The sequence below is a fragment of the Convolutriloba macropyga genome, chromosome 3 (genome assembly GCF_964194025.1).
Source record: "Convolutriloba macropyga chromosome 3, txConMacr16.3, whole genome shotgun sequence".
In the NCBI taxonomy this organism is placed as follows: domain Eukaryota; kingdom Metazoa; phylum Xenacoelomorpha; order Acoela; family Convolutidae; genus Convolutriloba; species Convolutriloba macropyga.
In genome coordinates, this window is record NC_134470.1 from 49,908,184 (window position 1) to 49,936,111 (window position 27,928).

Sequence of the window (27,928 nt, forward strand, 5' to 3'; positions counted from 1 at the left end):
AACAAATTGTGACGAGAAGATTATATTTAATCAAATAATCCGAATCCCATGTCATCATCAGACTCTTCCTCGGATTCCTCTTTCTTCTCCTCCTTTTTCTCCTCTGCAGCATCTGCACCCGAGTCAGCAGCCGCACCTGCACCAGGGGCACCTCCGCCACCCGCGGCCACTGCTGCTCCTGAGCCTACATTGGAAAGAAGAGCCTCAATGCTGTCAGAAGACATGTTCTTGGCAAAGAGAGTCGGCCAAATCGGCTCAACACTCACTTCAGCTGCCTTCACTAATTTGTTAATGTTGGTCGCTGAGATCTCCAGACCCTCGTCTTGCAGGATCAGGGAGGCATACACGCAAGCTAGCTCGGATACTTGGCTCATTTTCAACACAAAAATCTGAAACAGCCATAGCTGATTAAACTGACAAAAAAATTACAAACATTATCATAAGAAGCAATACTCATTATTTTGACTACAAAAAAGACAATCAGACCAAATAATTGCTGCCTTCACGTGATTAGATAAAATTAGAATTTGAGCAAATCCTCGCCTAGTAGTTAGTTGTGTTCAACAATAAAGTTATTTCAGACTTCTAACCATTATTGTAGGACAGCAAATGATGGCAGCAGAGATATTGCATACATTTGGAGAGTTCACAATTTGAATCCTAATTTACACTAATTGTCACTTTTTGAAACTAAATGCTACGGGGCGCAAAAAGGAGTTGGAATTTTTTAATATCTTCAAAATTTTGACTGAAATCTATCAAACAGAATTGAACGTAGGTTAAACAAAAACTCTTTAATAAGTGAATTGCATTATTTCTTTATGAAACAGGTGAAAGTCATTTTCAGAAAGAAAAACACCCCGAATCTGTCCCATTGCTGGCTGCAAAAAGATGTCAGGCCAAAAACTCTATATCACACTCTGCAAAAAACTACCGGAAGCAATTATCAGCCAAGTAATATAAGCCAAATTAGATATCGCTTCGACTGCCTATAACATTGAATTAATTGAAAATTATTAATGCAATTACAAAAAGAAAACAAAACATAACCGGCAGATTGTCGGCAAAAAGTAGCCACTGATTCCCATAACAACGACTGGGATTGAAGAAACAGAAAAACAATGAAAAAAATTAAATGTTGTACAAAAACATTTTGAAAGTGCGAATGATTTTGATTGGATTTCGTAGTTATGCAGACCCCTGTTGTTTCTTAATGAGAAGATGCAAGGGCTAGTATCAACACCAAAATGCTATAGAGATGTTTACAGAGACATAAAAACAAAGTTCAAGTAGCGGGCATCCAAAATTGGACTTTATGGGTATATCCCGTTTCTAATTTCATTTAGTTTTCGATACTGATTCTGTTCACTTTAGATTGCTTTGAGCAACTTCTATTTAAAAGCGAAGACGAAAACTAGTTAAGAGAAATAAAAAATTATGCAAAATGTTGAACAAGCTGTGAACTAAGGTCAAGCGAAACGTAAAGCGAACTAAGGTAAAGTGAAAGGCAAAGCAAATTTTTTGTTCGACAAAGTAAAATAAAAGATAGCAAGATAAGTCCTGAATTACAGTTCAAAGAATTGAAGCAACTGAAGACATTGATATCAGCCACCTTAAACGAACAGTCTCCGATAACAAACCAAACAAACACCAAGACATTCATGAAAGTAAGCAAAACTCTAAATCGAAAAAAAAAATTCGTTTATTTTAATTTAGAAAAAGTGTTATCGAAGTAATTATTCCCAACAACGTCAGCCTCAACAAATTTTGACAAATGATAGTTTTGACAGCAAACAACAACTTTGTAGAAAACCACTGCAGACAAAATGAAAGGACAACGCACACATCACGCAAGAAATGATTTTTTTTACGAATGTTATTGATAGTAAGTGGCATCAAAGTCTATGAAGCACGCAACTAAAAATCGAAATTCTCAATATCTATTGCACTATAATCAATGGAAAGAAAATACGAACTTTCGAACAATTCGAACCATAACCAAAATAACCTAAATCATTAAAAAGTCTAATTACGCCTAAAGGGAGAGCAAGCAAATAAGACATATCATTAATAAGACTAACCGACAGGACAAAAAAAAATAAATTAAAAGGGTCATAAAAAACCGTAATTAAATTTTGAAAACAATTCGTGTCAAGGTCGTTAAACTTGCAGCTTTGAATTTAAAAACTTTCAGTCATAAATTCAATAATGCCTAACAAAAAACCCAATGAAAACTAAATAAGGAGTAACAGATCAAAAAAACTACCAAGAAGGGGCAAAATCCGCAACATAACTCATAGACTTGGACAAGTGGTGTCAAAGAAATGAAAACTGTTCGATATAAAAAATCATAAGACCTTCTCAGAGTTCCCCATGAGACTAAACATTAAATTGAGCTGAAAACCACAAATCAGATTAAACACTATTCTCTCATTTAACTTTGAAAAGCACTTCGAAAGAAGTCAAGACTTTTAAGTACTCGATTTTCACTCATGAATAAAACCAAGACTGCAATTTGACATCTCATTGACAAGAAAAAAGTCAAAAAATTTGAACCGATCTCAAAGACAGCAAACCAATACAATTCAAATTTCTTGAATTGAAAAAAAAAACAGAAGAACAAGACCCGAACTCCAATCCAAAAAACTGAATTAACTATTGACCAGACAATATGTTCACAGCTACATCAATCTAAGACAGTCAACAAAGCCCCTGACAATATATTCGCAAAATGAACAAAAAACTCCAAAAACAATTAGAGAATATACCGTTTTAGAATCCCTGAAAGTAACAATTTTTGAAAATACTGACTTTATCCGTCCTTAGAATGGATACAAAATACAACAACCTCGTGGGAAGCAATGACAGACAAAGCAAAAAAGGAAGATAATTGGCAAAAATCACAAACTCTGAAAAGTAGTGGCACCAAACAAGGAGAACATAAACCGACAAAAGTCGGAAGAATTGCTCTTGAACGACAGGCGAGGCAATCTAATTCAGGGGCTATAGCCTAGATCAATTTTTCTTCATGAGTGCAAAAAAATCTTTCCCTGCCCGGATTCGAACCACTGACCTCCCGAACAGTGACCCCAAGCACTTCCAACTGCGCCATCAGAACCTTATTCTTGCTGTGCTGCAACCAATTTATATTAGCAACAAGCTTTACTTCGGAGTGAGAGCAATAGTAGATTACTGAAAAATGAAGAACGAAAGCGTGAAAAAGTCACTTGAGAAGTCAAAGAATGTTCTGGAAGAAAAGCGCAAAATTGTCAAGCGAAAAATTTGCATAAAAAAGACACACATGTTTACTATGAACTTCATTCAAGAGCAATTAACGACCCTTAACTACAGCATATAATAGAACTTTAAAAGCCAAAATACTTTTTAGTAGTCCTAATAGCTGAAAGTGACAATAGAGCTACAAAAGGAAGCAAGATTCGCAAATTCACCTCAACGTTTCAAAAGCAAATGGTATCACAGTGGATCGGAATGTTAGCAAAATACATGGAGCCCATAAATTGAATAAAATTACGCCGCACTAGAAGGCCGATAAAACGGTTAACAGGTCATAATGAGACCTGTACCTAATAAAATTAAATTGTAAGACAAAAAAGTTCAAATACGCTCAAAATTAGAAAAAAAATCACGAAAATTTTTTGAGAACAAATAGTGTCTCAGTCTAGAAAACAAACATCCATAAACTCAAACGTTTATTTAATCATGTTCCTTTATGCCTAACTAACAACCAATGATACTGCCATTAATGATACTAGGTGATAATGAAACAGAAATAACACATTACCTAACCACAATACAAGGTGACGAGACAACGGATATTAAAAAAAGGTCATAAATCAAAATTTTAATATTTTACGACAACAAATAGTGTCAGAGTTAAAAAGCATTAGCAGCACGTCGATGAGATGAAGCAGTTGCAAATAGGCACCATTAGAAAACATTTGTCATATTAATAGCACAAGAGAAGAGAAGCTAAAAACAGCAGTCCAATTGCCGCACGTGAAAAAAATTTGCTTACAAAAACCTAAAAACTATTCAAATACAAATTTCTTATTCAACTTTAAAGGTACTTGAAAAAAAATCAGGATGCAAACCTACCCGCGTTTGCTCTCCCTTTACTACTCCAGCGTGATTAGAATCAGCACTCTAATTTCCACTAACGTGAAAAAGCCGAAAAAAGCGTGCACAGATCTTAAAAAAGGCAGCACACCAATACAATCCAAATGTGTTCGATTGTAAAAAACGGAGCACTAAAATAGTCTGCTGAAAAGCTGAGGGAGGGGGGCTATTAAACAAAAAACAGCTGGCAGACGGCCAGAAAAAAAGTCTTCCACTCCCTAAAACCAATACCAATAAGCGACAAACTAATAATTTTAGAAAAAAATGTTTGAAAATGTTTTCCTGTTATGGATACTTACAACTACGATTAAACAGAATAAATAAACATTCGAAACCTTATAGAAACTTACGAGACCTGTCAAAAAACCCACGTGCTAACAAAATGACCAACAAAAACGTGCAAACTCAAAAATTAGCTTTTACCATAGTACTTGCATAATTTTATAAATAATCACCCTATTTCCACAATTGAGGGCAACAAAGAATCCGGTAGGTTGCGCCTAACAAGGCCTTCGTGCCAACTTTTTACAATAACAGGTGGAAAACAGGCAAAATCGTTTCAACAAATTACTTTGGTGCTTGTAAGTCTTAAAATACAATCGCGCTTAGAATATTCGTATCATTATCCGCCTTATCATATCGTATTATGATATTCGTATCTTTATCATATAACGTATCGTTATTTTCCTACTAATATCAGAAGACAAGCTTGCAAAAAAATTTAAGGCAGGCCAAATTGAAATTAGCTACAAATAGTGGATCAAACACGAGTGTTTCGACTCCCAGAACAAATAATTTAGCACGTTATATTGTGATTCAGGTGTAATTTTTGCAAATGAGTGTGCAAATGACAAAACCATCAACATATACATTTTTAACAAGACTTTTATAATTTACGTGAAGTAAAGAAGAACTGATCAAAAACCTCAAGAAACCGAGTAAAAGCTTGAAAAAAAAACCATTGTGATCAGAAATTTTGACCACCGGGCTTTTAACATTGAAGTCATGTCCTTGAAAACTTCAGCGCCAATTTTACATCAGCGCAACAAACAACTTAAATACCGGTCCGTAGCACAATTAACGATCTGTGTTAATCAAAAATGTGTGAAGACATTTTACAAAGCAGGGACAGATAATCAATACAATTTAATACTTTGGATAAAATGGAACACCTAAATAATAGTCGTTTGAGATGATGCCAGCGGATATTCAAAAAAGAAAGGCAAAAATTAAAAAAACTCTTAACTTTCAGTAATTGCAGTAACATTCTGAAAAAACAGCAATGGGCGTTGCTGACGAAAACCAAAATTTTTAAGAACTTTATCACAATGAAAATGTACACATCATAAGCTATCAGATGCAACCAATCTTTCTACATTGCGTTTCGAACTTTGGCAGGAGGAAAAAACGTTTACTATAGATCTATCTTGTCTGGACCATACAGTACTTCCTACTAGAAGACTTTCATTTCAGATACTAATTGTGCGCAGGGATCTCACACACAGTTTTCTCATCCATTACTCATCAACTTTCAGTGAATACAGTGTAGCAATCATCCCAAGCTCCTTCACATCTCAGCCACACTCGCCCTGCGTCCGTCGCTTACTACCAAAGGTTTCTGGTCGATTAGAGTTCGCAAGACACTTTAATTGGAGTCTAGCCAAATCACTACTAAACGATCAAAACTTCATCTACTAGTCTCGATTTTACTTTCGTTACTTTGTTTACTTTCGAATCAGTTAACTTTTACCATCTTTCGATCCTTGGAGACATTTCCACCAGGTAGAAAACGACGAGACATGACTACAAGAGCCACTTTTGTTCACACGGTCCCACCAACAACCACTTTTGCTCCCTTCTTTCTAGGGCGCTATTCTAAGCTCTGCCTCAACTCCTTCATCTCAGGCTGTTTTGCATGCGCTATGAGTATCGGACTGGCAGGAATTCACAGCATTTTTTTGAGTCCAAGGTGGCTTGCTTAGGGCACATCCTCAGCCTATCCGCTTAGCTAACTTCCACTAACTGAGCTAACGGTAGTTACCCGGGGGCACCACGTGGAGGTTACGGATCACGTCTACAACCTGGGTTACTAACCCTCCTCAAGTTTTTGCCTCAGCAATGTGCTTCCATGTCCCCCAAGACAGATGTAGTGATAGTCACAGAAATAATATCACAGAGTAGTGTTGCAACTGTGATCGCAGAGCTAAAAGATAAAGAGAGACTACACTAACTGTTTGGTCCAAACAACACATGCTCTGCTATGTCCCGAAAGATGGTTTAAAGGAGACTTGAGGCTCACGGGATTCAACTCATCAAGGAGCTATCCCCAGATGGTCTTAGCACCGATGCTCTGGTCTTCTTGGCTTGGAATTCATTCCTCTGAAGGTCTGATGACTAAATACCTGAGGCTTCGGCCAAAGGGGAGTTGCACAGATCTATAGAACAGTTCTTTTAATTTTCGATGAAAATGTTACTCAAATTAACCAAAACAGTACAACATTGGTGCTGAATTATCATACGTCCGACTTACACCGACCAACACTAACATCCAAATGTTGAAATTTGACTCCAGAATTTTCTTGAAGCTTCTTCGCTTTGAAAAAAAATTAACTTAATACAGAAATCAGTTAACTATGCCTTCCAATTGATATCAAATCATCTACAAAAATAAATTCACCGCACAATTTTTTTGGAGAGCGAGGTTAGTCAGTCATTTCATGGAAGATCGAAAAACTTCGCAGACCTTCTCCAAGTTCATATCACCAAAGCAATTTTTTTAAAGAACATCATGCTTTATAAAAATATTGATTTGCAGATGCTCTGTATCTGCACAGTCGAAGGCAATATAGAATCCAATATATTGCGCATAACAAAGTCTTTTTTATCAGCAAAAAATAATTTTTAAAATAACAGGTGGATAAGAGGGAAAGATTTTCAACAACTTATTTTGGCGTTCAGGTCTTAAAATACAATTGCAGTTAGAATATCAACATCCTAACAACAGAGCGTTACCGTGCTACTAAGATCAGACGATGATAAGCCCGCAAAAAAAATTTAGGCAGGTCAACTTTGAAATTAGCTTCAAATATTGGAGCTTCAAATATTTGAAAAAAAACGGCAAAAGATTTTAAAAAAATACGCGCTTCGAATAAGAATGTGACCTCAGGGTTCTCAACTATTCTGTTTGTACTACGCGGAAAAATTGTTTCTGAAAAAAGTCTTTCGAAATGTCCCCGTGAGCTTCACTACTTTTCAATTAGCTTCATCAATTTTTCTCTAATTTTGATACCAGTTGCTTTCACACACGTGAAGCAGTGTACTAACATCTCAAGAAGCTAAAAACTCAAGCGATAGGATACATAAGATATTAGGCTACATTTTATTTATAATACAAACACAATTCGAAGAGTTTAATACACGAGATCTTTAGTCATACAGGAAGTTGAGAGAACTCACCGTTTCTTTGCTCAAACGTTCCAGTCCAATTTTCCCTATTAACCAAATTATTTCCGCCAAAGTTTGAATGTCGTTATGAAGTTATTCAAAATGTCACACTCAAGTTCATACAGATCAAAATTTGGCGGTGAGTAAAATTACTTGGACTAGTGAGCGGAATCAGTTTTATAATCCTAACACATGGCGAGATTCTTTCAAAACGGGTTTCCCTTACGTCAATTTGAAGGATTTTTATTTCCATTTAAGGAAATACTTTGGAAGCATAATTCGAGATTTGAAAACCGAATTTAGCTTACGGAGATATTTATACTTAATAGGATGTAATTTATGTCAAACATTGGTTCAACCAAAACATTGGCTAATATTTTGATACCTTCTGGAATACATTGATATTTTACAGAATAAGCGCTCATCTTAGTTCAATCTTGATCAACAAGTTGTGCTACTTACTTAGATGACGATTAATACAAACTTATTAAAAAATTATGTTAGCAAATTCTAAACAAACATGGAAGTGTTTTCCGCAAATTTTACCAACTGTTACGTAGATGAATTGCTTGATAAGTGGTTTCCACAAGAATAAAGAAACTATAAACATTTGGAAACTTAATTTTAATTAAACTCAAAATGAAGGCTCAAACATAAACCGACTAACGTCAGATGAATTGCTCTCGAACGACAGACGAGGGCAATTTAATTTAGAGGTGGCGTAGCTTAGAAATGTTTTATGGATGTAAAAAACTTTCCCCACGGGTTCGAACCAACGAACTTGACCAAAAGCACCTTAGATCACAAAAAATGAAGAACTGAAATGTGAAAAAAATCGATCAAGAAGTCAAAAATTGTCAAGAACAAAAGCGTCCAGCAAAAATTTTTTATTAAAAAAGACACGTTTGAAATAATTGATTCATACTTCGTTCGAGAGCAATTAATCGGATTGTTCGGGGGAAAAACGTACACAAATTGCAATCAAATCCGGTATTTGAACGGATGCACAATTTGAAGATTGCAATATCGCATGTTGCTTTAAAAATGCCTAGACCGAATCCCAGATTTTGGTGAGCGAAATCCGGTATCGGCCTGTTTTCTAAATGTGTACATAGCAGACCTGTAATGATTCTTGGGCAGGAAATGTGTTACAGTGGCATAACGATCTCAAGCCATTTAATTAATTTTTGTTAGCAAAATCATATTTTAACTTGAGTCTTCTGGAAAGTACAAAATTTACATTGCATTGTCTGAGCTACAAATCAATTATTTAAAACTTAAAAAGGAGTAATATATTTTGTGATACTTTTCAGCGTTATCAACCATAAAATCTGCTTTATTCCCGTAACTATCTACTTACATTTCATCGAATGCAAAACGAAAACGTCTTCACAATGAATCAGTCATTCTTATTTGCCCGTGAGTTATCGTTGGGCTAGATGGAAATGCTTAACAGCGATTTTAAATTCCAGTACATTGAGATTATTAACCATGTTAAAAAAACGTTTGAAAGTAAAATGAAAACACACAAGTGGCAAACACAACTTATAGCAAAATTTGGATAAACAAAATTACTATTTCAATGGAACGAATTGGGAACAAAATTAAGATTGCAATCTGTGTTCTAGCTGAACTAGCTGGGCAATTCAGTTGAAACGAAGACAAAGATGAAAAAATTATCGCCCGAATTTGAGGAAGCTCCAAAACGATCTTTGTCTTCATTCCACAGTTTACAGCTCGCTTTTAATCAACTTGTAAAAATCACATTCTCAGCAAATCTATACCCAGAAAAAGAGGTAATTGCCCAAAATAACCTTCGGAAATGTCCCATTAAAGTATTCAGAAGTCATTTTGAGAGTGAGGCAAGTGACCCAAAAATTTCTCAATTGAAAGAACACAATACTCGTTCCAAGCTTTAAAAAATGATGTCATGAAAGCAATTGAGTCAAAAAACTGCATGAGTGAATTAACGAAGACCTGATTTGAAGAGAGCGTGACGTCACATGTCATAAGACGTCATATGTCAATGCCGAAATAAAAAAATCAAAGAACGGAACCATTAAAGCTCCACTCAGCTAATTAAAAAATGTATATTCTCCAAATAGAATCATTAAAGTTGGCACCCAATACACTTCGGGTCATTAAAGTTGGCACCCAATACAGTAAAATTCATCGAATTGTAAAATATCAAAAAAATGAATTGGGAACAAAATTTAGATTGAATTCTGTATTCTAGCTGAACTAGCTGGGCAATTCAGTTGAAACGAAGACAAAGATGAAAAATTATCGCCCAAATTTGAGGAAGCTCCAAAACGATCTTTGTCTTCATTCCAGTTTAAAGCTTGCTTTTAATCAACTTGTAAAAATCACCTTCTAAGCGACTCTATACCCAGAAATAGAGGCAATTGAACAATACAACAGGACATCAATTCTCAAGAAAATTAGAGGCTCAATCATTCTACTCAAAAAATTGCAAATATTTCTATATCACGGTTCAACTGCTTGATTTTTTCTAACTATTTTTTTATTTTTGCGTTAAAATGAACAATTAATTTAGAATTCTGATTGACTATAAAATCAATCGACCTTGTAAACAGATCTTGCCAAACAAGCCGAAATACTCCATCACATTGAAGTTCATTTTTTTGAAAACTTTACAAACTTCGGAACCAAAAGGCACTATCAATACAAGATTTAGCATCTCTTGTTTTAACTGACTGATTACAGACAGCTGGAAAAAACTTACAATAGCTAAACAGAAATAAAAAAACAAATAGGAATGAAAAACATAAATAGGAATAAAAAACAAATAGGAATGAAAAACAAATAGGAATTAAAAACACAAATAGGAATGAAAAACATAAATAGGAATGAAAAAAATAAATAGGAATGCAAAACACATCTTCAAGCTAGTAACAGCCGATTGAAACATTCAAATTCTTTTTTCAGAAACATAGTAAGCCTGAAAAATTAACAGAGTCAGACGCATCTTTAAAAAAAATAAGATAGTAAAAAGAGACCTATTAGTGTGCCAAAAGGCTCCAAAAACCTAAAAAAAAACAATTCATTCTAAAATAACGACGACTTGAGAACGGGGGTGAAGGGGGCGCAGTGAGAGGGTCCAAATCCGTCCTTTACATATAATTTTTTTTCGTCTTCTCAGCACCTTCGTTGACTTTTAAACTTTGAGCCCAGTGAAGCTCCTAGAGAGCTGCTCAGCCAGTTAATGCCCTCCGGGCTATACCTCATCCCGTTTTTGATGAAGTTAAAATCGTCAGACAACAAAAATTGCTACAAAATTTGCTTGAACATAACTATACATAATCGACAGATTATTGGAAAAAAAGACGGTAGCATTGTTAAATTGTAGTCTCAAAGTCTCTATCAAAAGAATGAGACAAAAATGCATTTGAAAATAATTCTTGCCATGCCTTTCATTCATTTAAACTTATGTAGCGTAAAATTGCCCAAAAACCTTCAAAAATGTCCCATTAAAGCATTCAGAAGTCATTTTGAGAGTGAGGCAAGTGACCCAAAAATTTCTCAATTGAAAGAACACAATACTCGTTCCAAGCTCTAAAAAAAGATGTCATGAAAGCAATTTAGTCAATAAATTGTATAAGTGAATGAACGAAGAACTGATTTGAAGAGAGCGTGACGTCACATGTCATAGTAACATGTCATATGTCAATGCCGAAATAAAAAATCGAAGAACGGGCTCATAAAAGCTCCACTCAGCTAATTAAAAATATATTCTCCAAAGACAATCCACTTCGGGTCATTAAAGATAGCACCCAATACAGTAAAATTCATCGAATTGTAAAATTGTTTAAAAAATTAGAAGAGCTAAATGACGGATGAATTGCTTTAAATTGTGAGGGTATAGTGAAATTACGTTGAGTTTAATCCTCACTTTATGTTCAGCAGTTATTTTCCGTCATTGATTGTATTCAGCTAATGACGAGATTTAGCACACGCAACAATAAAGAAGCCGAAGCAGCGAAAAGTCAAACCGGACAGATCAAACAATTTAAAAACGTAGCCGGGAAACGGTTAAATAACCACTACTTGCGCCCTTTCAATTCGAAGAAACACCTGACAAACCATTGGAGAGAGTATTAATCTATCAAATACAAATTAATAGTCGCTAAAGTTAAACTTGACGAAGTAAGTAACCACAGCATATCAAGAAAAACTATTTTGAAAACTCCTGTGAACACACCTCTGAATTATTCAAATAGTAAAATTTCAAAATCTCAGAACAAGGAAGAATTATAAAATGGATTACTTTCAATGACTTTTTTTTCAGCTGAGAGCAAAATAATGTGAAACGAAAAATTTGAGTGACACGACAACACGAAGGGACAGACTCAGATAACCACTACATTTAGACCAAAATCACAGCTAATGAATAAAAAGAAACTAAGGGTTCAATGGTATGTTAATACCCAAAACTAGAGAAATCCTGAGCAAATACGCCCCACTGAAAAAAAAACCACAGAACACAGCATTCCTCAAATCATAAAAACCGATAGAAAATAAAAAATAAACCTTCAATTAGAAAAATAATAGGCCAAAAATGAAGCAGCATAAAACAAGAAAACAAACGAAAAGCTCTACCCTTAAAAAGCGTTAACAACATTTACAGAAGACCAAAACGCATTTCACCTATCCTCAGATTTGAGAACTTAACTATAAATGTCTATTAAATTACTATATTGATGTTTTGACATGCTTTCTCTACTTTCTTGACACAGAAAACAGCTCAAAACTAAATTGGCAGAGTTATAGAATGCAAACAGTAATCTACAAGCAAAAATCAGAAGTCTATGCAGCGCCCTTTACGCTCCCAATCTCCATATCGAGTTGGTTCGGGTCCTTTCGGTCCGTCAATTTCTATTTGAGATTTTTCCGATTCAGATGAAACAGTATTACTCTTGGTCTCTTTTTGATCTTCGGAGGCCTCTTTTGAAATATTTTCACTATCTGTTGTCAGTCGACGAACTGACAAACCAGATACTAATTGGCGTCTCAGCAATAAACGCACCAGAAACATCTAAAACAATTTAATCATTAGAAACTTACACCAAAATGATCTGCACATCGTCTCCGTACACAAAAAAAACACTAAAGACGATACTAATAAAATGTTAGAAACTCTTCATACATTTGAACAAAAGGAGATATTTTCACTTCCAGGGACATTCCGTATTATATAGGGATGGGTAGCACAAAACTAGCCAAGGCTGAGAGAAAAATCTGACCTCCGAACGCGGTATTAATATGCGAAAAGCGACATCACCAGCAGTTTACTAGTGTAAAATTCCATCACAGTGTAATATTCGTACCAGGAGCAACACTTAATTCAATTTCTCTATGAAATTTCTTTCCATGAAAGTTTATAGTTGCCTGTTAAATCACTTTCCTCGCTTCATTTCCTAATTTATCCGGAAAAATTTGGGTCAAAACTTAAATTATTTCGGTCTAAGCTTCAGAATGGAAGGGTTGAACTGTCCAAACAAATTAACACTAAAATCTCTGAGGATGATAAACTCAAATTTAAGAATGAATCAGTAATGATTAAACAATCTATCATAAAAATCCAAAAATTATATCAAATCTTCTCCAATATTTTTCAGATTTTGCTTTATACAGTAAACTTCGCTGTAAAAATGAGTTACGAACAGTTTTCAAAAAGCAAATATCACTAGCAGTCATTAACAAACGTGATCCAAAGAAAAAATCCGTAGTCTACATTTGAAAAAAAAAAATAATGTGAAAAAATTAAAGCAAAACTTGTTGAAATGTTTGTTTTACACATTTCTATCTCCACGCTGACTACTAGGCTATCACACTCCTGTAGCATCATCAAGCTCTTTTGAACTGACACACTCCAAATGCAAAATTCCCGTGTTCACGTCATAACAGCTCAAAACAGAGCTCCCGAAAAGAAGAAAATTCAGCAAAGCTCTTGATTTCCAAGACTGATATCTTTTTCATTGTAAGGTACGGGTGTTGGGAGACAGTACTTTAGGTAAATTCGGAATTCAACAGCGCGCAATAGAGACTTGATACTGTAATAGACGCTGACGCAAACTCCTCTGCGAAAGTGGAAGAGCGCTGCCTAGCCCAATCTCTCACTTATTTTCTCTCGCTCTCCCCTTCTTAATCTGTTTATATAGTCTCAGAAAATCCTCTTATAATCCTCTTCATTCAATACACTTGAAAAAGAACCTTTTTAGCAACTAAAAGATAGAACCAATATATGCTGTTTTTACTTAATGAGCTGTCCTTAATGTTTTGACCGTGTTGCCTTCAATGTTTTGACCGTTTCTGATGACTTCAGAGGTCGAGTTGCTTCTTACAGAACACTTTTTAACTGCGCCTACACAATTTCTCAAAACCTCTAATGGGTCTTTCAGGTCCAAGATTTTCTATTTATCTAAAACATAGCTGGCAGATTGCCAGAAAATAGCCGCAATAGCATCGTAGATCTGCATTCTCAAAAAAATAGTATGATTGGGCTGGTCAAAAAGTAATATGGTTCAAAACAACCAATTTAGCCGAAAAAGTATTGTAAAACTGTTTCGAAATAGCCGCAATTGTTTCGAAATAGCCAAAATGTTTTTGTTGACTCAGCAAAATTTTTTTCACACCTACTTTTCTCGCTTTCTCCAAAACGCAGCATGAACAAAAAATCACTCTCTTTTTCTGCTTTTCAATCCGTTCAGCCAATTGACCTAAAAAGTTAAATTTTATGTGCGGCATTGACTTTCACATCCTGTTTTAAATACACTCCAAAATTTCTCGATGAAAAGGACGCTCCACCAATACTCCTCTCCGAGTCGTAAAAAGACAGCGCCCCAATACAATTCTAATTCTTTGAATTGTAAAATACCAAGAGAAGGCCAATAATAGCCCCAGCCAGCTCTTTGCGGCTATTATTAACATTGATATTGCAGACAAAACACAACATTCTCAGTACCTGATATCTCCAGTCTATTGCGCGTACTAGATTTCATTTAACATTTGCTACCTAAATAGTTCGCAAGCTGTTCTTATAAAAACACATATCACTGAACCTTACTACGTTTTCGGAACATTTACGACATATCCATCTGTCTCCTGGCAACAACATCATCAAGATACTGCATGTGTTGCAACAATTTTGGTACCTTCTTATGGACAAATTTCATCGGCAAAGCGATAGCGCAGAGAAGAGCGCATAATTGGTTCCATAACTGGTAATAGAATCACACCAAATTTGAACATAATTTTAACATCCACCGAACAAATAACGCTTTCAGCAACAGGAAAAACTATACCTTAAAAAACGAGGATCTATTCGACAGCTGCGCACAAAAGAAAATTTTGGCTGGGTTCCTCCTTCCTAATAGTGAGGGCTCAAAAATCTTGCGCGTCATGTTTGGATTCTTGGACCTAGTCTTCACCATCAAGTTCTCACCTCTACAGCAATGGGACCAGATCTACATTGATTTTTTTCATGGCTACCAAAAGCCACTACAATATTGACCCTAAGCAATTAGAAGAAAGCTGTTTTTACCATCTTTGTTAAAAAAATGAGAAGGAACCTTAAGCATCATGTCTCTTTGCTCTAGCGTAGTAATTATTCAGCAAATGGAAAAATACTTTACTCTTGAGAAATATCGCTCGAGATTTTATCAGGAAAGTTGCAAAGTGTCCCTTTAAATAAACAATCTCGGCCTTGCCATAGGGCTCGATAAAAACCACAATGCGATCAAAGAAAGCCATCGCTTTGCGGCTATCAAAAATATTTCCCTCATGAAGCATCCAAATTCTTAATGCGAGCATTCAAATGGGCTAAGATCCATGCCCTTGGACAATTTAAAAAGTTAGTTGCACAACAGTCAAGTACATTGACTCAACATTAGTCCAACCAATCGTAATATGCATTTTATCACTCGTTTACTGTAGTAGCTTAAACACTAAAAAATTAGTCTGAAAACGTCAATTAAATTCTATTTGACAAATACAATTTACTTTTACTGTAGAAGTCAAATCTGTGAATCTGAATGACATTAAGACTTTCAGGTCTCTAGTCGAACAATCCGAATCCCATGTCATCATCAGACTCTTCCTCGGATTCCTCTTTCTTTTCTTCCTTTTTCTCCTCTGCAGCATCTGCACCCGAGTCAGCAGCCGCGCCTGCACCAGGGGCACCTCCGCCACCCGCGGCCACTGCTGCTCCTGAGCCTACATTGGAGAGAAGAGCCTCAATGCTGTCAGAAGACATGTTCTTGGCAAAGAGAGTCGGCCAAATCGGCTCAACACTCACTTCAGCTGCCTTCACTAATTTGTTAATGTTGGTCGCTGAGATCTCCAGACCCTCGTCTTGCAGGATCAGGGAGGCATATACGCAAGCTAGCTCGGATACTTGGCTCATTTTTAATTGCTCGTTGCCAACTCAATCTGAAAATTACCCAATGTCGTTTGTTATTTCTAAACTAGAGAATGTCACCGAAACACAAGAGGGGGCAAATCCCTCACTGCTTGCTGCTTGACGATTCATGTGATCAGAGAACAAAATATTTACATATATAGAGGCACAGAAACCGCAGATGACCGTAACTACAGACACACACATTTGACTATACTTGTTGTGACAAAACCAAAACTGTAGATTCGAAACCTTAGAGAAACTGCAAGTCCCTACGCTTAATTATCTACCTGAGAATGAACTAAAAGCTAAACAACGAGAACATCAAATTAACTAAACAGTTTTTGCGAAAACTTCTCAAGAAAACATGAATATTTTACAATTTTTTTGTTCGGAAACCTTAAGCTGGACAATTTCTGTTCCGTAGAAATGAGTAACCAGTATCCTCCGGAGGCCTTAGCAACAAAAACTTTCCAAGTTTGAAAATTAACGTTCATTTTTTGGGAAGTTCAAATATGAAAACTTATACGAGTTCAACGCTGATAGCCGTCAATTTTTATCGAACCATTTTTAATTCATATCATAGCCAAAAATTTAACAAAACTTACAACAGCTAAAAGCAAAAAAATCAACTAAATTTTTGATATCAATTAAAATTTCTTAATGACATGAAAACTCCGAAGTGCTTGAATTATTTCGATCAAATTTCCAAAGCACAATTTTGTTGATTAAAATTGAGAGTGGATCAAACATTCCGGTAAAGGGAACATAAAGAATGCAGTAACCTATTGTCAAACCCTAGAGGGGGTTTCTTGGCTCATGAGGCTAGAGAAACCTAAAAAATGACAAAAAATTTCAAAAAACTTAAAATTGCAAGTTTTAGAAAAAAATTGCTAAAATTTTTGATAATAAAGGGTTAAAAACTAATCCATGGCCAACAAAATTTACAGTAACCTTCTATAAAACCCTAACGGAGGTTTTCTGACCACTGAGGCTGAAAAACCTGAACAATGATAATAAATGTCAAAAAAATGAAAATGTGATTTTTTCTCAAAAAATGCTAAAACTCATGCTAAAATCTTGAAAAACAAGTCATTACATCTAGAAACTATACAGTAGCCTATTGTCAAAACGTCGAGGGGGTTTCTTGTCTCCTGAAGCTGGAGAAACCTTAAAAATGACAAAATTTTTAAAAACTTGAAAACTGCGAGTTTCATTAAAAAAATCGCTAAAATTTGTGAAAACTAATAAGTTGGAAACTATTCCATCGAAAATAAAAATTTTTCGGTATCTTATTATCAAACCCTTAAGGAGGTTTTCTGACCCCTGCGTCTTGAGAGACGTGGATAATGAAAAAAAATGTCAAAAAAACTTGAAAAAAGTGAAAATTTGCGTGTTTTTAGCGAGCGGTTGTTCGTCAGTAGTTAGCCACTGGGGGTGGGGGGGGGGGGGGGGGGGGCTCACCGGGGGCTGAGTGGGGTCAACAGTGGGCAACAGCGCGGTGGGGGAGGGGGTGCGACGAAAAGTCAAATGGGTGAGACGAAAAATCGGTCAAGCGAAAAATCGCATTAAACAGTTCGACTATAAAATTTAATGAATTAAACAAAACTTATTACAGCACAAAAAGTACAAAAGAAGGCAAAATCGTCTACAAATCATTATCAGTTTCTTGATACCGTAAATGTCAAAGTCGTTAAAACCGTTAGATTTCAACTGAATTATTTAAATAAACCTAAATACCACTAATTAGAGCCATTGAAACAGTTCATTAATAAGACTAAGCAAAAGAACAACAAGATAACTACCAAAACGGGCGAAATCTAAAAAAACCACTTATATTTCAAGAAAACAAATAGACCATAAGTCATAAAAATCATTAGTTGCCTTTTGAGGGCTTTAAACAACTGCAGCCATTCCTTTCTAGAACACAAGTATCACGTTTTTTAAAAGTATTCGTGCAGAAAATGCATAGCAAAACATCGAAAACAGAACTCAAAGTCCCGTACGTGAAACAAAAATCGCTCATAATTAATCAAAACACCAATTTCTCACTTCAATTTAAAAGCACCTTGACAAAATTTTTGCGCTTTAGAACAACTCGCCTTTCAATCCTCTTAGTACTCTAGCGTGATTAAAACTCACAACTGCAATATGACTTCTCATGTCAAAAAATCGAAAAAAAGTGCGAACATCTTTGAATTGTAAAAACGGCAGGTCAAGTGATGAAATACAGTCCAGAGAATCAAATTGAAAACTAAACAATTCTCAACTTGGCCAGCAGACCAATTACACTTATCTAGCTAACTAAAAAATTAACAAACAGAAATGATAATAGAATTCAAATTTAGACACTTCGTATCGGCATGGTAAATACCAATGTTTTCAATCAACATTGCACAAGAGGGAGAGCAGAGAGCTTAGCCTCGTAGCAAAATCGTGATTGAAGACAAGCAATAAGCAGGCAAAACGACAAATATAAGAAACTAGGAATTAACAAAATAACTAAGATTGACGAGCTTGGTGTCAATTTCTTTAAAAAACCACAATATCTTAAATCAAAAAGCAGCACCAAACTGAAAAAGAGGTTTCATTGACCATTTGGGCTCGCAAAAACTAAAATGACAACGAAAACTAAAAAAAATCAAGTACTGACTCAAATTTGTCTAATCTCTTTATTCTAACAACTTCAGAACTAAATTAGTCTGGTCCAAATTCACACAAAAAACTACACTGGAGGCTAGCAGAAAACTGGTTGGGCATATATCAGGCAAACAGCAAGAAGGACCAAGGTTAAATTGGTAAAAAAAATTGGCAAAATTATTGAGCAGTTCTTGGAGCTGTTGTCCTCAGAAACAAGCTTTTTGCTGCTAAAATGTACCCATTAACCATGCACAGGCTTGTGAAAAACTTCACTGGCCTCCAGAGGTATGAAAAAAATCAACAAAAATACAAAATTCTCAACAATTTGCAAATTTTGGGAGTTGAAGTTGCCATTTCCAACATAGCTAAAAAAAAGAGAACAAGGGAAACACTAGCTTGCACAAGACGTCTATAAACTGGCCTGTTAACCTTGAATTTAAACTGTCCTAGCAAACTAGCTAATTCAGCATTCTTTGCGCATACAAACCAGCTTAGGGAAATTATTGCAACTTTATGAACAGAAGAATTTACCTGGTTCTGATAAATGTGATGGACAAATGTGTGAACAAATCTTACAAAAAAAGACAGAGCACTAATACAGTCTAATTTTTTGGATTAAAAAAAATAGGCGTGCAATAATAGCCGGCTGAGATGACGGCGGCTATTAGCAATAGCAAAACAATGAACATTGGAAAAATTATAGTTGTAATAAAAAATACACATCAATACTTATGAACTAGAAGTAAAGTATACCTGAAACAAGTAAATACAAAAAAACAAGAAACAAATTGAGAAAATTAGAATCAGAAGCCTGATTATACCAAATAAGTGAGAAATTAAACACTGGAAAGACTAATAGACTTGAGTTGAACATCCAGATCACCCATATCACTACAAGATTGTCTTGAAACGGTTGTTATTATTGAAACACGAAAATGTTACTTACATTTGTTGAAAATCTCTTACTTTTCGGCCTTACATTTGAGACACCGATCAACACTGACAAAGCACAAGCCCAAGGAATTATCTTTTATAAGGAAGGAAAGATCCTTATCACTGAGAAGTTTATCAATGTTGAGTTCTTAGTCCCGTTTCCTCGCTATAATTCCACGATCCGACAACAAGTAGAGACGCTACTTGCCGAACTAAACAACAAATGGGCTACCCCGTCAGCATATTGTGACTAAATGTACACCAAACCGTGCATAAACCGGATGGAAAAGTTCAACGTTGACTGGCTCTACTCGAAAATCCTCAATGAAACAGTAGATGAAATCGAAGTGCATAAACTGAGGAATGAGACCAAAAAACTCCTTACCAGAAACAAAGAAGACAGTAGAAATCGACAAAAGAGAGCCACCCCCCTCGCAATAGCAGCAGCAAATGCCGGAAATGGACTCTTCGGACCAGAAATTGCTATGAGCAGCGGAGGATGCGGTGGAATCACAGGGATTCTCGGCTCTTGTCAACGAACGTCTCTAAACTCCGAAACTATCGATAGATTAGCCAGCAGTTTCAACAGCCTTAACGACTATGTCATAGATATCAGCGCCCAATCAGATGATAAATTTTTCTTAGTTACTGACAAACCGGCAGAATTTTATATATAAAGTTCAAAACGAAATGCAAGAAAACCAGGAACAGAAACGAGTTGAGGAACAATTCCCATTTGCAGACAATAACCAGAATGGAACAACAGCATCCATGGAAATGCAAGAATCAACACAACCACTTAACTTCAACTTCGATACATCAGCCTGATTACTCCTTACACTTTACGCAGACATCAAAAGTTACCGAGCTGCCTTATATTCATTCAGAATAAATATTAATGCCATTCCAAATTTGCTTGAGAAACGCCTTTCAATCTCTTTAGTACCACAAAAATCTTTGATAATGATCCTCAACTTAGTCCATGACAGCCAAAAGAACAACCCAGATCGTCTATTATTGGCAATACTCATGACTGACATCCTTTCGTTTTATGATGCAAATTTGTTTAAGAGATTTCAACAGTTAAAGACGGACTTTTAATGAAACTACCCATCCCCCTAGTCTCTAATAAGACATTTTTTGAAGAATAATGTGCAAATGTAATCCCTATGCCCCAGAAGGACTCTGTTGACGCCTTACAATGGGTAACTGAGGGAGAATAATTAGAATCTAAGAAGGGCAGATGGAAACAACAGTTAACTTAAACTTCATCTCTTTTAAAATTGTTTAAACTTCTTTAACTTCATTGCTTTTGTTCAAACCACTTTTCTAAGAAAACATAAATTGGTGAAGTAAATATGCTGATAAAGTAGGTGCTAATACGGAAGTCGTACTTAACATCGAGACGTACAAAAGCCGGAAATTGCCCAACTTGAGGATCAGTAAATATTTGCTAAGGACCAAGACAACTTGAGGTACAACTCTGCAGAACCCACGATCACCAGAACACCGGACAACCAGCCTGAAAATCACTTGCTAACAATCTCTTGAAGCTTCACTAAAACTTGCAAAACTTCTTATTGAATATTGTTTTTTAATTTCGTTAAAATAATTAAAGATCGAACTGGAAAATCTTTATTAAACCACTAAGGCTACCATAGAGTTAGATTGAGTACCGAAAACTAATAAAAAACAAGGCAGCTAGCGAATATATCACGAATCCGAACCGCTCAATAAAAGGGTATTACTAGCTGATTTTATTCAAATTATATCCGCTATAAGTTGCACTATGAAACATCTATAAAGTCCCTGAAAAATGGTGAAAATTCAAGTTAATTACTCTGAATATTGATCAGTAAAACACCGAGATAATACCTTCAAAAGTTAGTTCGTAACATACATACCCCTGTTTTTTAATGAGAGGACACAGCGGGTATTATTAATACCAATAAGCATTACAGATGGTAATTAAGACTTGTAAAAAACCAAGTTCAAGTAGCGGGTGTCTAAAATTGGGCTTTATCCCATTACAATTTTATTATTCCGTTTTTTGATACTGATACTATATATTCTAGATTGCTTTGCTGAGCAAATGCTGTTTAAAACCACTTTGAGCAGAATGAGCGAACAAAAAAAATTTAAAAAAATTAGCCTGAAGATTTCACGCGAAGTCGAAAAAGTCGAAAAATGAGATAAAGCGAAATTTTTGTTCGACAAAGGAGAAAACATAGCAGGACAAGTCCTGACAAAATCCAAAGAATTTTCATTGACTAAACAAGAGACAAGACCAATTATGGACAATAAATGGATTGGGAAAACCACCAAAAACCACCAAAAAAAAACCTGAAACCCGCAGATATTTGTGTAAATTTTTTAAGTGAAGAGCCCTGTTTAGCTCTCAAGTTTCTCGCCAACTAATAATCGCGGAAAAACTTTTGAACTTCTGCTAGATCAGTCACTCATCCAATACGCGGCAGAGAAATATTAACCAAATAAATGAACAAGGAACCTGAAAAAATAAACAAAAATTTTTGAAAAATTCCATCAAAAAACCAGGTCTGTTCTTATTGTCATCTCATAGTATCAAGGCTTATACAATGTCTCTCTTAACTAAAAATTGATCAAGCAAAACTATTGCGAGAAGAGTAAAATTAGAAACAGGCAAAAAATCGCTCAAATTTAGTCCATTTTCTCCAACAAAAGCAACAAAAAAATAGTCAATCAAACTGAAATGCAAGACCATTAAAGAAAGAAATGAAACTGGGAGAACAACTAATGTCAACCACAAAACTCTCAAAATGCTATAAAAACAATTGATAGAAAAGCTTAAAACATGGTAATGTGGTAAAATTAGCTAAAAATTGAATCTAAACGAGTTATATTTGATTCAGATGGTCAAAATTGCTTCGAAACACACATTTATTAGCTTACATAATTCAGAGAAACACCTCTGACTGGAAAAATTGGAATTAAAACTAACAAATGATTCGAAAAATTTGCACGTGATCAAAAAATGTTGCACGCTCAGCGAAATTTTTTGTCTCTCAAAAAATTCTCTCCAAAAACGCTATGAACAGAAAACAGATCTCTTCTCTCTGCTCTTCAATTAGTTCAGCCATTTGACCTAAACACCTAGATTTCATATGCGGTTTTGTCTTTTGCAACCTGTTTTAAATACACTCCAAAAAATTATCGATAAAAACGCCCCAAAAATACTCCTCTTCGAGTCGTAATAAAAGCGTCCCAATACAATTCAAATTCTTTAAATTTAAAAAAATTCAGAGCGCAATAATAGTCTGCTGAAAAAATGAGGGCGGCAATTAGAAAGTTTGCTTTTGTGCATCACAGTGGTTTTTTGAATCGAAAAACGACTTTTTTCAGAGATGCGGTCATACGCGAGCGACAAACGATTTACCATCAAATTGAATCCGATGAAACAAAAAAGTAGGCTACGATGAAAGTGAATTGCAGCAATTGACGGAATCAGTTAAACAAATACCGCTTTGAGAATTTTTAGTGTCCACGGCAGGCCAGAACAAAGACGAATGTCGAACGTTGAACAAAACTGACGCTTTTTTGTGAAGTGTCAACAACTAGTTGTAAAGAAAACATCTAACTAAGCAGAGGAAAGAGACTCCTTAAAAAAGGGTCCTTCAAAGAATCGCAAGTATATCCCTATTAGCGACAGACCGCCTTACTCAATACTCCTACATGCCCATAAACATAATCTGTTCGATACTATTGTAAGTCAAAATTGATTTACAAAAACTGATCAGTCGTACACATTTTAATACGTCAACAATCTTTATGTACAAATAAAACTTAACATCGACCGAAAACATTGCTCTGATGAAGTACTCTGACTTAATTCTCTTCTCTTCCAGGTCGAACGCGTGAACACTATTCACAGAAACGAGTAGTACACGTTACTGCGCTTCGGAAAGTAAAATTCTCAAGCCTGGCATATGCGACAAGCTATAAATAGATTTATAACTTTTTTGAATTTCGAAAATGGTAGTGTGCATTATCCCTATTCATTAAAATGGCCATTTTCTATACGCATTCTCATTTTTCTACCGACAAACATTAAATTATGAAGTATCAACAAGTTAACAAGTATTTATCAATCACTCAGTAAATTCAAATCAGGTTAAGCATTTTACTCAACGTCCATATCCAAATCTAGAGACTGCAAACAAGCACACATAATCAATTTAACATCGGATGAACTCATTCGACCTCCGTACGAATATTTGGATTCCTCTTCAATCTCATCGCCCATCAATTCGTCCACAATAGACATCAACACAGATTTATCGGCTAATTGCACAGTTCGGTTGCTTGAAACAGATTGCTCAAGACATTCATGGAATAGAAGTTTAGGTAACTCCGTTGTCATGTAGCTCGGTTTATTCAAATCAATCCTGCCCCACTCTGCAGAGGATATGATGCTGGTCCAAATGGTTCTCTTCAGTTCTTCCTGCATTCGAGCGTCTTCTAAAGTTGAACGTTTCAAATTACAAAAGACAAGAAAAATGGATCACGAGAGAATTGATAACCAGAAGACTATGAGGACAATTTGGAATTGGCACTCCATTGCTGCTTTATTTGAAAAGCTTATTAATTTTGGTAGATCACGATTGTTTTGATGCAATATTAGGAATCGAAACTTTGTCTATTACCCAGTGCTCTAAGACGAGATAGAACAAAAAGCAATCATATAACTTAGATTTGAAGTTCTTATTTGTCTTTTAAGATAAACCTAATGTTTCTATTTCTTTTTCGAAATTTAGGTTAATCGGTGAATCTTATGGCCAACTGAGCCTAAATTAGATCTTAAGTATTCTCTATATTATCGGAACTTACGGAAAAGATGTCGAATTTTCAGCTGTGATCATTATACACTTACCAATTTCCTCAAGAATCTGCAAGGCACTGCAACAGAATTTCTTCTGCAATTCTTGACTGTCTGCTGCCACTTGGGAACTTTCCAACAATATTTCAATTAGTTGACCGGGTTCAACTACATCTGCGCTCTTGTCATCCAGCAAACCGTACTTCCTTTTAATTTCATCCGGGAGGTCAACCTAAAGCCAAACAAATCAATCGAGAGATCATTCTGGGAAGGTGACTATGAATGGAGAATGGAGAAAGGTTCTCAAATGGTAGCTAGCATCGCAGTGCAAAATATGACAGCTCAAAACAATAGGCAAGTGAAAAAATAACGACAAAGATCGACGTAAGTCGCTTAATTATGGTCACTACACTGTTTTTGATAAGCTACGTACCATACAACACGTATTTTGAATTTTTGGCATAATATGCACTTGGGATGGAGTCACGGCAGGTAAAAGATTCTCAAAGAATGTGAGAACGAAGATACCACACCTATAAGTCGTGCTGGAGAAAAATATGGAATCAGGCAAGTCCCGTCGTTCAAAAAAGCCCCCCCCCCCCGCACCCAAGGATTAAATATTGATTAGTAATTGTCAAATCAAACTTTTCCAATGTGACTAATTTTCGAAAAGTATATCTAACAAAACGGACCTGAAGTTGCAGCAAATTCATCATTTTAGACACATCATCCATTAGCTCTGATTTATTTTCAGCCATCATGCAGTACATTTTGGCATAGGACAACAGCAGCCGTTTCTTGTGAAGCTTCATTTCAGCATCAGTTGAACAAATCCGATGCAGACAAACAGCTGCTTGAGCCCAATTCCTGTCTTTTGCCTCGACTATCCATCTCAACTCTGGGGTCTTGTTTAGAAATGGAAGCAGTGCTGGAGATTTGAGTGAGAGTAGCAACTTGATGTAGTTATTCGCATGCAACCACTTTATCAAGTAAAGGTCAAAGTTTTCGCTCGCGAAAACATTTTGATAATGCAACAATTTATCAAACTTTTTCTCGCTCACGCAAGTTCGAATAAGAGTTTCAAAATCTAAAAATTTTTCGGCCAATGCCAAAGCGTGCATCGGTTGTTTAACTTCGAAAAAGAAATTTATAAAAGCTGATCGCATTTTTGCGACCTGGTTCTCTATATAAATACCCAATTCATTGTTGCCATCATTCTTCAAGGATCTAAAAAATATTGATAACGACTGTAAACAAACAACACCAAAATCGAAATGTGCTTGAACAAGTTCCATAGCAATAGTACTGTTTTGCAAAATGTCCGGACAATCTTTAACCCAATTTAAATGAGTCAAAACATAACTCATGAATTCATCCGTCATATTCCAATAACAATGTTTTTTCGTCTCCCCTACAGGGCCACCGATTGTTTCTCTGCAATGTGACGTCCTGTTAAAAACTTCTTTGAAAAGCTCGACGATGACAAAAGCACGTTCAAAATTTGGTTCGACGGTTCCAATTCTCTGGGCCAAAGCTATAGTACTGAATATATCCTCAATACCTGCAACCGATTTATAAAACTTGATTACATAATCACTTGGAAGCGATTTAGCAGATCGATTTTCCATCACTAAACGGATAAATGGTTCGAAAAAGTCTTCGTGCTTGCAGTGTAAATCGTAAAACGCCTGAGCACATGTGACGAACTCCAAAAGCGTGAAAACCGCAACTATCGTCGGAACCGTTGTTGTATTGATCTCCTCAATTTTTGAGGGTCGTTCAATGGTTTTAAGTTTTTTATCCAAACAAGCCGCTGTGAGAAATTCAAGAAACCTTAGCATCAGCTCATACTTCTGCTCAAGACTTGCAGTGATATTCAGGTCAACTGTTTCATTTTCATCCTCAAATTCTGAAACGTCGTTATAAGTTCCTTCGATAATACTGACAGCGCAATTGTAAATTACGTAATCGAAATCATTTCGTGAGGTCAGTTCTCCGAAGTAGTTTTCACAAAGCGCTATCAGTCGTTTTTGAGAAGATTTCGCTTTTGTGTATAGTAGAAAATATTGCAAAAGTTGCTTGAAAGGCTCAGTTGCGTAATTTTCATAAATATCCTTTAAAGTTTGCTGCAATGTTGATACTGATTGAAACTCTCGCAGGTGTTTGCTATTTTTGCTGCCATAGGAGACCAGACCTTTCTTGGAAGTTAAGAAAATGAACTGGTCATCTATACATCCAGATGCAACCACGGAGTCATTCGTTTTTGACAGCTCAAATATATCAATTTTAACCTCTTCAGAATTCTGCATAAACATGGATGAGATATGAACTATCTGAGTTTTGCTCCTCAAGAAGCAATCACAATACTTTGATGACGGAATTTCAAGCTCGAACGAGTTTTCATCACTTAACCCCTCAGTTGAAAAAGGGACGGGTAGCGTAAGTTTTGAGGGAAATATATTTATATCGCAGTGATCAGTGCCCGAAGAACTTTGATTATTTTGCAGAAGCATGAATGATATTTTACAGCTCATTTGATTGCCAGGTTCATCACAAAGATTTCTAGTTGCAATACATAATATGATCTCTGATTCATCTGACCAGAATCGAGCGTCCAAAACTTTGATGTCGTAGTTTTCGTATATTACTTTAGTTCCATCTTGTCCATAGCAACTATCGAGGATGTATGTTCCTTGATTTTGTATCAACGAGTTCTTCCAAAGAAGCTTTTCAGTAATAAAATTGACACAATAGATGGATGTATTGCTCACAACGAAAACCAACTCCTCGGATTTCAATGGCACCAGCATCCGCCTTATTTCTTCTGTTGTCTCCGCAATATTGGAGGCTGGGAGAAAATAAGATGCGACCGAAGAAAGTCTAGAGAACTTACTCTTAGCTGTCAAGTTCAGCTCACGATTGTCAAAACTTGCTGTATCCACAAAATAGAGCACACATGATGCTGTCGCAATAACAAGTTTTTCGTAGGTTAGTTGTAAAATTGAATGTGCCTCCTGACCTTTCAATGAAAGCTGGAAGTCTGCACTGCCATTCGGATTACTCAATGATTTCCAATATCGAACAGAACCAGCAGGAGTTACACACGTGAGGGAAACCGATTTGGGAAATACAGCAATGGATACATGCCGCCCCAGTGTTGCGAGTTCACTCGCCGGAATAAGGAACTTTTTCATTGGCTTCTGATCCGTTTTTATACTCCACATGTACATATTTCGCCCCGCTGTAAATAAGATGCATCCACTGGGGCCATCAATTAAACCAGACCACGCAGGCGCTTTTGATAGGTTATCTGAAGCTGTAATAGGAACAAGTCCGCCAAATGTCTGCACAATATGATCAGAAGTTTCATCATAAAATTTTTTCTTTCCTTTCGTTGTCGGCAATTTACTTGGTGCCATTTCAATCTGAAGACAACGATTATCTAAGAATAAGCGACCACTACAAAACGGCCATTACCGAAATACATGAGCAAAACATCA

General features: G+C 35.9%; 3 protein-coding genes across 3 annotated transcripts; all 3 read right to left on the reverse strand.

Annotated features, from left to right (window-relative positions):
• Positions 1–6: 6 nt before the first annotated feature.
• On the reverse strand, positions 7–410 carry LOC142336257 (uncharacterized). Its single transcript, XM_075384949.1, has one exon. The coding sequence runs from the start codon at positions 372–374 to the stop codon at positions 27–29; it is 348 nt and encodes a 115-aa protein (XP_075241064.1). The 5' UTR covers positions 375–410; the 3' UTR covers positions 7–26.
• A 15,146-nt stretch (positions 411–15,556) lies between these two features.
• LOC142337114 (uncharacterized) lies at positions 15,557–16,028 on the reverse strand. The gene has a single exon (XM_075386210.1). The coding sequence runs from the start codon at positions 16,004–16,006 to the stop codon at positions 15,659–15,661; it is 348 nt and encodes a 115-aa protein (XP_075242325.1). The 5' UTR covers positions 16,007–16,028; the 3' UTR covers positions 15,557–15,658.
• A 7,613-nt stretch (positions 16,029–23,641) lies between these two features.
• On the reverse strand, positions 23,642–27,888 carry LOC142336258 (nuclear pore complex protein Nup133-like). The gene is made up of 3 exons (XM_075384950.1): positions 25,121–27,888; positions 24,483–24,660; positions 23,642–24,070 (listed from the first exon to the last, which is right to left on the reverse strand). The coding sequence occupies exons 1-3, from the start codon at positions 27,845–27,847 to the stop codon at positions 23,733–23,735; spliced, it is 3,243 nt and encodes a 1,080-aa protein (XP_075241065.1). The 5' UTR covers positions 27,848–27,888; the 3' UTR covers positions 23,642–23,732.
• Between the last annotated feature and the right edge of the window lie 40 nt (positions 27,889–27,928).